At 39.2% G+C, this 12,892-nt stretch overlaps 1 protein-coding gene across 1 annotated transcript in view; it reads right to left on the bottom strand.

Moving 5' to 3' along the window:
• Positions 1–11,599, bottom strand: part of lrmda (leucine rich melanocyte differentiation associated) — a 297,015-nt gene extending 285,416 nt beyond the window's left edge. Inside the window, exons 1-2 of the mRNA XM_036574027.1 lie at positions 11,285–11,599; positions 8,621–8,721 (exon numbers count right to left, since the gene is read on the bottom strand). Of these exons, the coding sequence (XP_036429920.1) occupies positions 8,621–8,721; positions 11,285–11,335 (152 nt within the window). The 5' untranslated portion in view covers positions 11,336–11,599. The remainder of the gene's footprint in view (positions 1–8,620; positions 8,722–11,284) is intronic.
• Positions 11,600–12,892: the final 1,293 nt, after the last annotated feature.

The raw sequence follows: 12,892 nt of genomic DNA, 5'->3' as shown, positions 1-12,892 counted from the left end.
TTCTAAATAATACCCAATAAATTTCTCCCCCATTTCGAGGGGCTCTCTGACAGCTGGCAGGGCTGAGAAGCATAAAGCACAGAAACTATTACTCTCTCCTGTGTGTGACTGGCCTTCCTATTCTCTCTTCCTTAAAGCCAATAAAACGTCAGCTTTTATTCTACCCCTCCAAAGTGTTGGCTGCATGTCAGCTCTCCCCTCTAAAGCCCTGCCACAGAAAACTGAAGGCCTGTAAATCACTGTGTCACAGGCGCACCATCAGTCTTGGGATATACAATAAAAACGGGATGCAGTTATAAAGGGAATGGCATCCATGCCCGATATATATTTAATTTGAACAAAAAGAGAACATAAAGATGTTTGGTTCCATTCGACACCAACAGCGTAAGAAGTGCTGGGAGCAGAGTACAGTAGCTTTGGAAGGATATTTTGGCTGATGGAAATGCTGACAGTGATTTAAAGATAATTCTTTTGCCATCGGGGGTCTTTTGTTGCATTGTAACAATAAAACGGTGATTTATGCCATATTGTTGGAGGGAACTATACCACTGAGATGGAGCTGGCAGGATAAGACCTACCTCTCTAGCGCTCCATATAAATATAAAAGCATACATATACCAAGGACATTTTTGCATCTGACTACTCAGTGTTTTATAACATAACATTATATTGTAATATATCATATATTTGTCAGTTGCAGAATGTTAGTAATAACAGTAATTCACCGAATTTGAACCATTAGCCAAATTACTTAAGTTGCCCTAACTTCATAAAGTCCAAAACTTTATATAAAATAGTTCTTGTCCCTGGTCATATTATGCATAACTCTTCAAATAATACCATTTAAAAGATAAAATTCTTGACCGAAATGTAGTGACTTTCGCCCGCCTCTAAAACATCTTCATTACATCACCGTGCACCAGCGGGTGGGAAAATAATACTAATTAATAATATCATGTTTCCACTTCCTTTCAAAACCCCTACCTCTCATCAAGCAAAGCGCTCAGCTAGCTCAGAAACCCTCCACACTATAGTTTCACTTAGAAACACATTATGGCATTGGAAGAAAAATGCATTGTGATTTATGACTTCCGTAGGGGTCAGAAACTCCTATCTTCCTGTTCCTTGTACCTTCAGACTAGCTACATAAGTGAATACTGAATCTTTAATAAAGTTGTCATCGTCCATCTTGCAGACACAATGGTCATCTAAGGTCTATAAGATTCCAGGCTAAAGTTTGGAAATGAACTTTTCAGATAGTTCTAACTAGTTTTCCTAAAAAAAACATAACATTCCAGCTTTCAAAGAGGATAAAATGGAGCTCACAAAGACATAGTGGGGTCATAAGTATCTGGTTAAAGTCACATTACACTACAGTAAGCTAGTGTGTTGATACCTGTGTTTTCACTCCTGTCAGCAGGACCAGGCCAGAAGGAGTCAGCTCCAAATGAGGACCACATTGCTGTGGTTTGGCTACAATATGTTTGATCAGATTAAAGATTGTCATCTTACCAAAACACAGACTGCATGACTTGCCCGCAAGAAGTTTTCAAAATTAATTTGGTGGGACTTGGTGATCTTTCCCTTTTGTTGGCTGGACAGTCTGTTTTGGCAAAGAAACCTCAAAAACTGTACACATCGACAGCAGTTTGCTCTGCCTGGAGCACAAAAAGTGCTGTCCTATTTATAATGAGAGTTAGACAAACAATCCAGCAGAGACACGGGGTGTACTAGAGAGGTGGTTAAGTCTGGTAATGCTTATGAATGACTTCCTGAGGTTGCTGTTTTTGAAAGCAAGAAGAATTACAATGCAAAACAAAGAGTCTCATAATAAAGGTATATATAAAGGCCTAAGGTGAGGAAAGATGACAGAATAACTTCCTAAAAGTGTATAGAAAGAATGGCAAACAGGACCCACAGCAATTTAAAAGTCCCTTTTAAGAAACTGTCCTTTATGTAGTCACTATAGGAAAACAGAGAATATATCTGTTCAGTAAAAATATGAAAAAGTCATTTTCCACTGCTAATAATCAAATGCAATTTATTACCTCCAGGTAAACTCGATTTGTCCGATTTCCTGTTGCTTTCAGTGCCCGTGTGATTTCAGTGTAATTTCTTTGAACATAACTGAGTAATGTCCTAGACGGTAGCACTAAAAGAAGCACTACCACCATGAGCACAACACATTCAAATTTTCCATTAGCAAACCAGCACGCAACAAACTTGTCAAGAACAATACATCTAAAAGCGTTCCTCTGCATTATTATTACCCTCCCGTCAGCTCATCACTCCCAGAAGGAATTGCTGTGGTACAAATTTGTTCAGAGAAATTAAATGGGGTTTTATCATCGCACAGTTGATTTATAAGAGCAGTGTTCCAAATGAAAATGCATATATATCATTTGCAACAGAAGATGCTGTCTTATAAGCCTGTTAGGCTTAAAGAACATTGCATATTTCCTAATACAAGGCAGACAGTCAGGGCTGCTCCCAAATATTAGCCCTAAATAAGCTTGATAGATCAGATATGGAAAATTCTCATTTCTGCACGAGCATCAATTTCCACTCCCTCTCTGAGCTAAGTGATTTGAAGACTTCATTCCGACAGTTTTTCCCCCCTCATACTCTTTTAACTGACGTTTTATCTGCATACTGGCATCGTCGCAGATTGAACACACCCGCAAGACAATGACAGGCCCTTCTTCCATTGTCACTTCTCATTTCAGCACAGAGTGATGCCTCTTCCTGGCTCATGCCAATAATAGCCCCATCAAATAGGAGACTCCACCTAGCTCTGATGTAGAGGGAGCACTTCATGTCGCTGACTCTCATTTGTCAATTAACAGGAGCCTTCTGGTGTTGACGTGCGGGGGCTTGAAAGATACAGTCTCACCCGTGACGAATGAAGAGAGACAGTTGAGTGAGGCATGAGCTGCAGAGTAATACTATAATGTGCTTTAGATATGAATATAAAACGACACTGCTGACAGTCCATACACGGTTTTATTTCATTCTTCACTGTACCCAGGCACCACACTTTGTATCCTTCTTCTCTTTTCATCACACTACTTACATCTCATTGTGACAGGCCACCGACATTTAAAGCACTTCCATTTGAAAAATGCAAGTTAGCATACTTGATTAGCCATTAAAATGCAAAAAGCTCGTCACTGCAGCAGCACACACAGGTGGGCATACAGTGTTAAAGCTTAATGAGGAACATCTTATGCCACAGGAGGATAAGTAAAGAGGCCTTTCATTTTAATTTAAAGTTGAAGTCCATACAAAGACTGCCTCTGAGACTATACCTTATAATGTGATTTAATCTTAACTTTTTACACCTTAGGTTTATTATTCAGCAGAGGCAAACTGTGACTGTTACAGCTAAAAACTCACTTCTACAAACATACTAATTTCTGCTAGTGCCCCTATGGAACTCTAGTAGCATGTTAGCTCTAAGCAAATGGCATTTTCGGGCAGTTCTAGATTAAACATGCATATTTAAAGCTTGTAAAAGACATTCCATGTTTTGTTTTGTAACAGACTTATTAACAGACATGAACAATTTTACAGTAAAGACTGCTGGGAGAGAACAGCCACTGCTGTTTTCCATTTCTAACAACTGACTGAAACTTGCTTATACTATGGCTAATATTCACAGTCACTGATATATCTAGGACTTCCAGAAGGCTAGAGTGATGTTTTTTTCATGGAATTTATCCCACCCATTAGACACCAAAACAATATTGGCTGATTCTACTGTTAGTTTCTTATCAAATTAGTGGTTATTCTGACATGTTAGTCCAGCTCCTAAAGGCATAACCAATGGGAGAGTTCACTTGGCTGTGTCTATGTAGATCAACTCATTTCCAATAAAAACTTGACAATGAAGTAAGACTATTGCCACAAGAGTTGCACAGTTTAACTACAACGAGAGATGAGTATATTAAGTAAAAATGGACTAAAAATTTGAAGATGTTTATTTTACAGAAATCATAAGGCCTAGAAGGCCCTGAGGGTTCCTCACTGTTATTCAGTAATTACATGGAAAACAAGGCAAACTGGCATTTGCATAAGGGTTATTATTATGTTATAGGATTGAGGAATGTGAGTCTTGAATAATTGGAGGTTCTAAGGTGTTTAACAGATTAATATTATAATATAATATTGATTAATATTGTTAAGACTGCAATGCTAAATGCTAATACAAAATAAATCAACAGCTACAAATGAAAATGCATATATTTTATTCACACCAGAAGGTCCAATTTGCCTTAAAGAACACTGCATATTTCGTAATACAAGCCGGGCAATCAAAGCTCCCAAATATTAGCCTTAAAATATACATACATACACACCAAATACCACAACTAATCTTTGCCTTTTCAAAAAGGCAACCACAGAAACAAAATGCTGTGGTGAGAACCTCCCAGGCATAGATGATCCCCCAACCTGACTGTTGGTCATGGCTCATATCTGAGCAGGTAATATAAGCCAGTTCTGATGACAGAGTGGCTGTCGAGCTCCTATGACATGAAGTGACACTAGTGAACGGAGATCATGGCTACCTCATACCTCAGGATGACTGAGGTGCATCCTGTTTGCAGCTCATCTGGAGAAGACTAGACAAGACAATAAGATCTCCTTTGTCTTCAGCACCCAATAACCTGCAGTGTCATGCATGTCCACAAAGGGACGGGACACTCTGACAACAGTTCATGGCTAGACTGCACGTATATGACAGGTTGCTCCTGAAACCCATTCTGGGATTACCTCTGGAGCCAATCATCTGCTACCTCTCCGCGCGCTGGCCTTGGACAGGTGCTGCTTCGCCATCACTGTGATTTAATGTTAACCCCTGATAAACAGCACCATGTGAAAAGGTCTGATAAACTGAATGTGAGTCCGCATGCATGCTAACATGCATGCTCCCTGACACCGCTCTCGTCAGGAAGCACACAAACAGTGAAGAACACACTCTCATCACCTCAAGCCCTGTCTCTGCTCATTCTCTGTCTGATTTCCATTTCCAGAGTTCATTTACAGAAAACCCCGAGACCTCACTCAAAGGGTTACTTCCTCTCAACACGTTCTCTGGAAGCAGAGCACTAAGAAAAAAAAATTTTGAACAGCCCAGACACAGACAGAGTTTCCAAAAAAACCCACATTAACATGTCTTGGCCCTAAACCTAACCACTTCTTTATGTTTTTCTCATAATAGTGAATTCATGCTTGAGAGCAGGATGTCCATCTATTACACTTTCACTATGAGGCTTTTGTCTGCACTTAGGGAGGAGGCAGTCAGTGAATGCTTGGGCACCGCATTCCCTGATTCTGATCACATGCTTGCCTTATTACAAGTCACATTTTCATGCTGACCAAAAGCCCCAGCCCCCAAAGAAACCACTAAATGTGCTTTTAGATTTGGGGTCTCAAAAAAATGAAAACAATTTAGCTAATATTGTTATGTGTTACAACATGCTTAATAAAAAAGTGCAATATTTAGAGACCATTTCATTAATTTAATTTCTAGTCGAATGGCCATTAAATGTAAGTTGTTAATATCTCAATGCAAGGAAAAAAAGCATAGATATGTTTAACAGAAAGATACACAAAAGCTTTTAACACCAAGTATAACATTAAATCTATTCATATTTAATTTGTCCACTCTTTACTTTTGTGCATCCTACTGACACTTTAACTCTTCAGTCCTGCCAATTTAAAAACTAACAGCTTAAAGCAGTGCTCTCCTAACAAAGGTTGATCCCAAAGGAGGCACTGACATTACGTTCTCCTTCAAAGAGACACTATTTCATATAACAACTACCTCAACACACCTCAGCTGCCTTGCAATTTTCTTACAAATCGCTAAAAAAGGATCTTTTTGAGCAGGTTGGTCATTAGATATTACACATGAAAGGATGTGTAGGTGTCAAGAAGCTGTTACTGAGAAGACAAAATAGAGAAAAAGGAAGAGAATCTGCACTAGACCACTGAAACTGGACATCTGAGATATGGTGTTTTTTGGTTGTGAGGTTTTATGAACTGATGAGTGTAAAATTGAGATCTTTGGAAGTAACAGAAGGCAGTATGCACACCGCCGAAGCAACAAAAGACTACTCGAACCATAACTACAACCATCAGTCAAACATCAGAGGAAGATCAGTGCAAGTTTAGGGCTTTAGAAAAACATCTGGGCTTCGTGATTTGTTTTTGATTAAATGCTGATAAGTATGTCATGTAATACTCTCTGGAAACGTTTGATGGGGAAAAAAGTCATTCTACAGCATGACGACGACCACAAGCACACTGAGAAGATCAAAATGCACTTATCAGCAAAGAAGCTGCTGGTGTTCTCAGAACAATTGACTGGCCACCCCAGAGCCCAGACCTCAACATTACTGAATGTGTTTAGGGTTAATTGGACCATAACAAAATGCAACCAATGTTTTTTTAAGACTTTGGAAGTGTGGAAATTGTCTCTGTAAATTGCTTTGAAAACCTGAAAGCAAGTCTCCCAGAAAGAATGGAAGCTGTAATAAAGGCAAAGAGTGGACACATATATGAAACAAAAAAAGACATTATATTTATCTTATCTTAGGCCTCTGTGTGCTTCTCTGTTCAATATCGGTTTTTCTGATTTTTTTTTCTGATGCTGAGAAACAGATAACTTGTACTTAATGGCCATTTTGAGAGGAAATTAAATAAAAGAAAAGGCAGTTTCTGGGTTTTGCACAATTCTGCATGTCACATTCAAGTGTGTCAATTACCATATGACGTAATGGAGCACTTAGCATTGCAGACTTCATCAGATAAGATGTGTGCTGGCTAATTTGCAAGCTTTGACTCCCATGTCATTTGTACCTGTCTTATCTGTTCCACAATAGAAGAGAGTACATGAACTGAAACACTTTATGTAACTCTATTTTCTCCTCCTGGGTTCTGAATGTTGGGAGCAGATATGCTTGAAAAGTGCAGTTGCAAGGGAATCTCTATTAGCTATAAACAGTAACACTCCTGAGCAGACAACCCTCAGCAAAAAAGCAATGCTTTTAAAACAGTAAGATAGAACAGCATTAAATGTCCCATTAAATGGCATTAAATTAAGACATGAGTTTCCACCAGAAACAAATTCAAATTAAGCATTTTCTCACAAACTCATATTTCTTTGTCTTGGCTCCTTCCACATCTTGTATAAATCAGCATAATATCATCACTGGCTATTCATCTAGCTAATGAAGAGGACTACTGTGAGCACACACTGTGCCCAATACACAGTATACAAAGTGCTTCCGATTTATGCCTGAAAATGCACGCCTCTAGTATCCTGAAAAAGTAAACTGGGTTTTAGGCACCCAGTGCTGGTAAGCCACTCGCGCAGGCTCATTAGGAATATTAATGCACTGATAAGCGCACATTTTTGCACGACACACTGAAGCAGCACAGGATTTAGCAATTATTAATCTGACAGTCTCGAGCGCAAGGCGAATCAATTAAACGAAAGAATCCACATTTTCAGCACAGATAACTGCCTCAAGACGACAATTTTCACATGACAAAGAGAGGCCCATTCAGAGTCCTTCAAGGCCTGACAGGTCAAGAAAAGAAGTCTGAAACAAAAGCACCTTATAACCATCATCTCTTCTCTTTTAGTTGTCAGATCAACTTTGCTAGTCCTGCTGGTGAAATGGCACCCCCCCCCTCCCCAGCTGCCACAAGGTGCTTCTTCATGTCCTGTCAAAGGAATCTTTTATTCTATTTGCTCGGCATTAACATGTCACATTTATTGATCAGACCTTTCATACAGCCACAGCATGCCTCTTCAAGGCCCGGGCCCTTTGATGTCTTGATGACATTCCAAACCGCGTAATGCACATGATGCGGATATTAAATTGCACTTAATGCAAAAATGTGTCTGCATGCGCGGCAGGTACATCGAGTCAAATGTTTCATATCATGTGACGCTGCTGTCATTTAGTTAAATCTTCTTAAATGTTCCCTCAGACGGTAAGAAACTTCAGTCAGCAGTGAAGTTTTTCTGTTTAGATCATTGATCTGCAAGTTTTTTAACAGTTATTCTGTTTCTTACAAGATGTGCTCCTTCATAAAATAATGAATCTAGGTAACCTGAACAAACAGGGTGGATGTCACAGCTACCATCCCATGGCATGTTGTGAGATTACACAGACATGTATTTGTTGTGACAAGAATTTCAAAAGATACTAATGCAACAAAAGTGTATGTCCAAAGCGCTCACCACAGGATGGTGTAATCGCAGAGCAACAACAAAACAGAAATGGAGGGAAAAAAGGGGTGTATTACATAGAACTTTGAAACCACATGTGCCAAACAGAGATCAACGTCAAGGACCCTCTGTATGTTCATAGAAACACTCAAACATGCCTTCAAAGTGCAGTACAAGCAGCATCCAAGCGCCTGGACAAGTCATGTACATGTCATGACAGCGCTGTGTTTCTCTCCACTTTTTGACCTTTTCATATCAAAACAAATCATTTCAGACTATTACTGTGCAGAACTATCTTACTCTCCAGCCTTGGTCCTCTTTGATGCATGTATTCATCATTAGGTGTTTGGTGTGTCTGTATTACTGACATCTTACCTCAGTCGGTTGAAGCTGAGATCTAGTCGCCTTGCAATGCTTCCATATTTAACTGCGAGGAACTCTGGAATGGCCTCACAGTCATGTCCAATATAGGACACCTTTACATTCAGAAAAAAAGCAAAGAGAAAGAGGGAGAGAGACAGAGAGAGACTCATTTCTCCATGCATAGCCTGTGAAAAGGTGGGTACTTCTACTACACAATTAACAAAAAGTCACTTTGAACATGCAACCCATATTGTCGCTGTCAGAACAATCTCCAAAATGATAACTTAACAAGAGAAGGAAGTTTATTTTTTAACTATTTCTATTGTTTGGTTCATCATGAAATGTTCACACAATCTGAAGGGCAGTTTGTGTTTTCAAATTATGCAAAAAAAGTAAAAATTACAAAAAAATGGAGATACAAGGTTTCATCCTGACAGCGATAATATTTTGCCTGCAACAGCTCACCTGCAGATAAAGCAGTACCTTTACACCTCTGACAAGTTCTTTACATCTATGGCAAGTTTTAAATGAAACAATGTTACTATAGATCTTAAAAAATGTACCAAAAAGAGTTCCTTAGAGTCACCCTCAAAAAATTAGATGACTCTGTTGTTGGCTTTAGTCAGTTTTCTCTCATTGATACCATTTAACAAGTGAGTCAGTTGTGTTGTTTCTCTGAAATTCAGTGAGTTGTCATTTACTTCATAAGCATTTGTTTGGTCAATGTACCCTTGTAGAGTAAAACATACCTTTCCCATCATTTATTTGCATATTGTTTTACTTGCTTTATTCATCATCTTTGTTTTATCTTTGTGTCTGGCCTACATTCCACTTTGTGTACATCTTTCTTATACTTTGCTGTGGCATCTGCCACTTGCTCAGTATTTCAGAAGGGGCTTTAGGGGTGTGATATGCAAAGCTGCCCTGCGTGCACCTCCCCCCTTCATTAAAAGGACACTTGTTGTTGTTGTCGTTTGTTAGTTTAAGATGCGTTTAGGTGAAGACTGTGTTTTATTACGTTGGGCTATGGATTAGTAAGGGTGGGTTACGTGTCTACCATAGAGCGAAGTGCTATGGATAGAAGTAACCTTCCCTGCTATTCTCACTGTTTTCAGTGGCCTTTTGTTCAACAAAAGAGCATTTCCTTGAGCAGAATTAATGGTTTCCTCTGGCTCTTTTTCATTGCTGATGCCACAATACTGTCAACCGTCGGGCCATGTTGGTGGCTGTAAGAGCGAATTATCAGGTAACCTACTACTGAGCACAGTTCTATGACAGCTCACTAGCACAGTACTAACTTAATGTACTTATGTAGATCTAACTCAGACCTGGTAACTTTATGCTGTTCTGTTAGTACAGGAGTGTCCAATCTTATCCACAGAGGGCCGGTGTGGCTGCAGGTTTTCACTCCAATAAAGCAGGTCACCTGATGAAATGTTTGAAGACTAAGATCAACTGATTAAATGAGTAGAATCAGATGTGCTCCAGTATGTTTGGAGTGAAAACCTGTAGCCATACTGGCCCTTTGCGGATAAGACTGGACACCCCTGTATTAGTATATATAAGTCAACTGTGCATCTTAAAAGCTATTTAACACGGTTGTGTGGAACCACTTAACATAACATTTTTAAGTAAATCCACCATTTTGAGTGCATGTCATAGAACAGAGTTTCCTAATCCCAGACCTGGTGATCTCCAACTTTTCATATCTTTGTGCTTTCCTTCACCTAGCACACCTGATTCAACTTATTAACACATTAACAAACGCCTCGTGGGCTGGGTCAGGTGTGTAGAGCAGAGAAAACACAAAATGTGCAGAGCATGGAGTTGCCAGGACTGCGATTTGGGAACCGCTGCCATAGAAGAACTACTTCTGTTACCCTTAAGAACCTTTCAGTTGATTTGTAAATAAGATGTCAGTGAGAAAAACCTTTGTAAGTTTAAAGCACCTCTACATAATATAAAGGCTCTATAACAATGAAAGATCATAGAACCCTACGTCTGAGCTAAGAATCATTTAATAGCAGTACACTCTTAAAGATAAAGGTGTACTGCTGTTCTATGTGCTGCCAACTAATCTGAATTTGTCCTACACGCTTAAAAAATGGTTTGTCAAAGGTTATTTCGTAAAGGCAATGGTTCTATTTAGAACAATGAAATCTACATAAAACCAGTTCATGCTTAAATGGTATTTGCCTTCAGATTGGAGAATGTGTTGTATATGGTTCTATACAGCACCACAAAGGGTTCTGCTGTTGTTACAAGCTTGACATTGTAACAACAGATAAAACTATATAAAAACTCTTTTCAAAAAGGTTCTATTATAGAACCATATACAACACATTCTCCATCAATCTGAAGAACCATTTTACCATGTAGAGAACTCATCAAGCAAACTTGATGGTCCTTTGAGTGTTCATGGTTCTATACAAAACCACTATCTTTACTAAAGAACCCTTGAAGAACCATCCTCTTTAAGTGTGTATGGGAGACAGCCTGCTGTGCTCAAAACTCGCCCACTTGTCACATGACAAGTTATTAACCTACTTTTTTCTTCCACTGCAAAGTGTAAACACGGTAAAAACCCAAAGTGAGACGTGCTGTCCGGTAACGTGTGCGGTGAACACATCAGTGTGAAGCAGTCAATGACACAACACTGAACATTTCAGCACTTACCTGATTCCCATTCACTACATTCACTGCAGCCTCTGACTCACTGTGTGCCATTCCAGACCGCTGACAGGTCAGAGAGCGTAAAACAGCCTATCAGAAGCGGACAGACGAGAATACTTAACTTTCCCTCTTTGCGCTGCTGGAAGCTCTTCTTTGGACGTTTTGCATCTAACTTTTTAATCTCGGTTTTCTCAACTACTAACGTTTCTAATTGCCTTCTTCCGCATGCTCGAGTCAGCTGATCAGAGAAGGAAGCCCGCGTGCATGAGAGGGTTATCACGCTTTCCTGGAGCGCTTACACAAGAACCGCTGCTGTTCTGACTCTTCTGTCCACAGGCGACTGTAAGGGGTGAGATTTCATTACAGAGGGTCGCAGCAGCCCAAACATTACCATTTAATGCTGCCTAGCAAAGTATCTCTAAAACAGCTGAAAGGCTGGGAAGTTGCTGGGAAGTTCAGATCCTGCAGGTTATGGCTGGTTAGCTTTGCTAAGGCTGTGGAGAGCCATAACAAAACGGTTACGATTTAGAAAGTTGGTGGTGTAACCGACTGTTTCATGACTGTGTTACAGTAACCACTACCTCAGTCTGAGAGGAGTTTACAGCAGTGCTAATTCCCCCCTTAATAAGCCTCAATTTTATATCAGCTACACTAATATATTAGCTCCCTTCTTTATGTAAGACCTACATTTTTAAACAGAGGAGTTTAGCATCTAAATGTAGTATATATGATATAGAGTTTCATATATACATGTAGTATAAATGTAGAATATATGATGTAGTATATAAAACGCTAAAGTATCATAATGTACGTTTAACTCCGAAATCCATAAATTCCGTATATGTAAACTGTTTGAACGTAATGAAAAAACAACTAATTTACATATACCCACCAATTCAGCCTACAGGTGTTTAGCCCCACCCATTCACGCTGAAGCTTAAAAATCGTTTCAGATCGTACTGACTGCTTTTTGAATGAGACGCGAACGGGGCCGCCAATCTGAACAAAGATCATTCACATATAACCATCTTACAGGCACAGTAACAAAAATAGCCTTTTAAATTCTGAAAGATAAAGTGAGGTTGGAAATGGTCATGAAAAATGATTTACAACTGTTTTTGGTAGGCCTACATAAAACCCAAGTGGACTTAAGAAAACATAAATAAATTAAAATGGGCCTTTTAAACTCACAGTACTCAACTCACAGATTTGAGTGTATATTTTGTCCAGTTAATTTGCTTACTTGGTTCAGTTTAATCTCAAGATGAAATATACAGGGGATAACTTTAGCTGGTGTTGGCTGCTGTAGTTTACAGCTTTTCCAAGCCTATGGGGAAATCCCAACAAAAGTTCATCTCAGACTGAAAGTTTCTGGTGTACCAGACTGTTTCCATACGCAATATTAACAGCATAGTAATAACTCTATGGACTTCAGTCCGAGTGGGATTCGTAACAATGCTAATAGTTTTCTTTTTTCCAAACAAGTCACACAAGAACTAATTTCCGCCAGTGACAACGGAAGGTTTAATTTGGTCGTACAAGACTTAATTTCCTCCAATAACAACCACAGCTTGATAATAGCCCAGGTAATACACTTAAAAGTGACAAACA

This window comes from Colossoma macropomum, unplaced genomic scaffold (assembly GCF_904425465.1).
Source record: "Colossoma macropomum unplaced genomic scaffold, Colossoma_macropomum, whole genome shotgun sequence".
In the NCBI taxonomy this organism is placed as follows: domain Eukaryota; kingdom Metazoa; phylum Chordata; class Actinopteri; order Characiformes; family Serrasalmidae; genus Colossoma; species Colossoma macropomum.
This window is presented reverse-complemented; position numbering and strand designations above follow the sequence as displayed.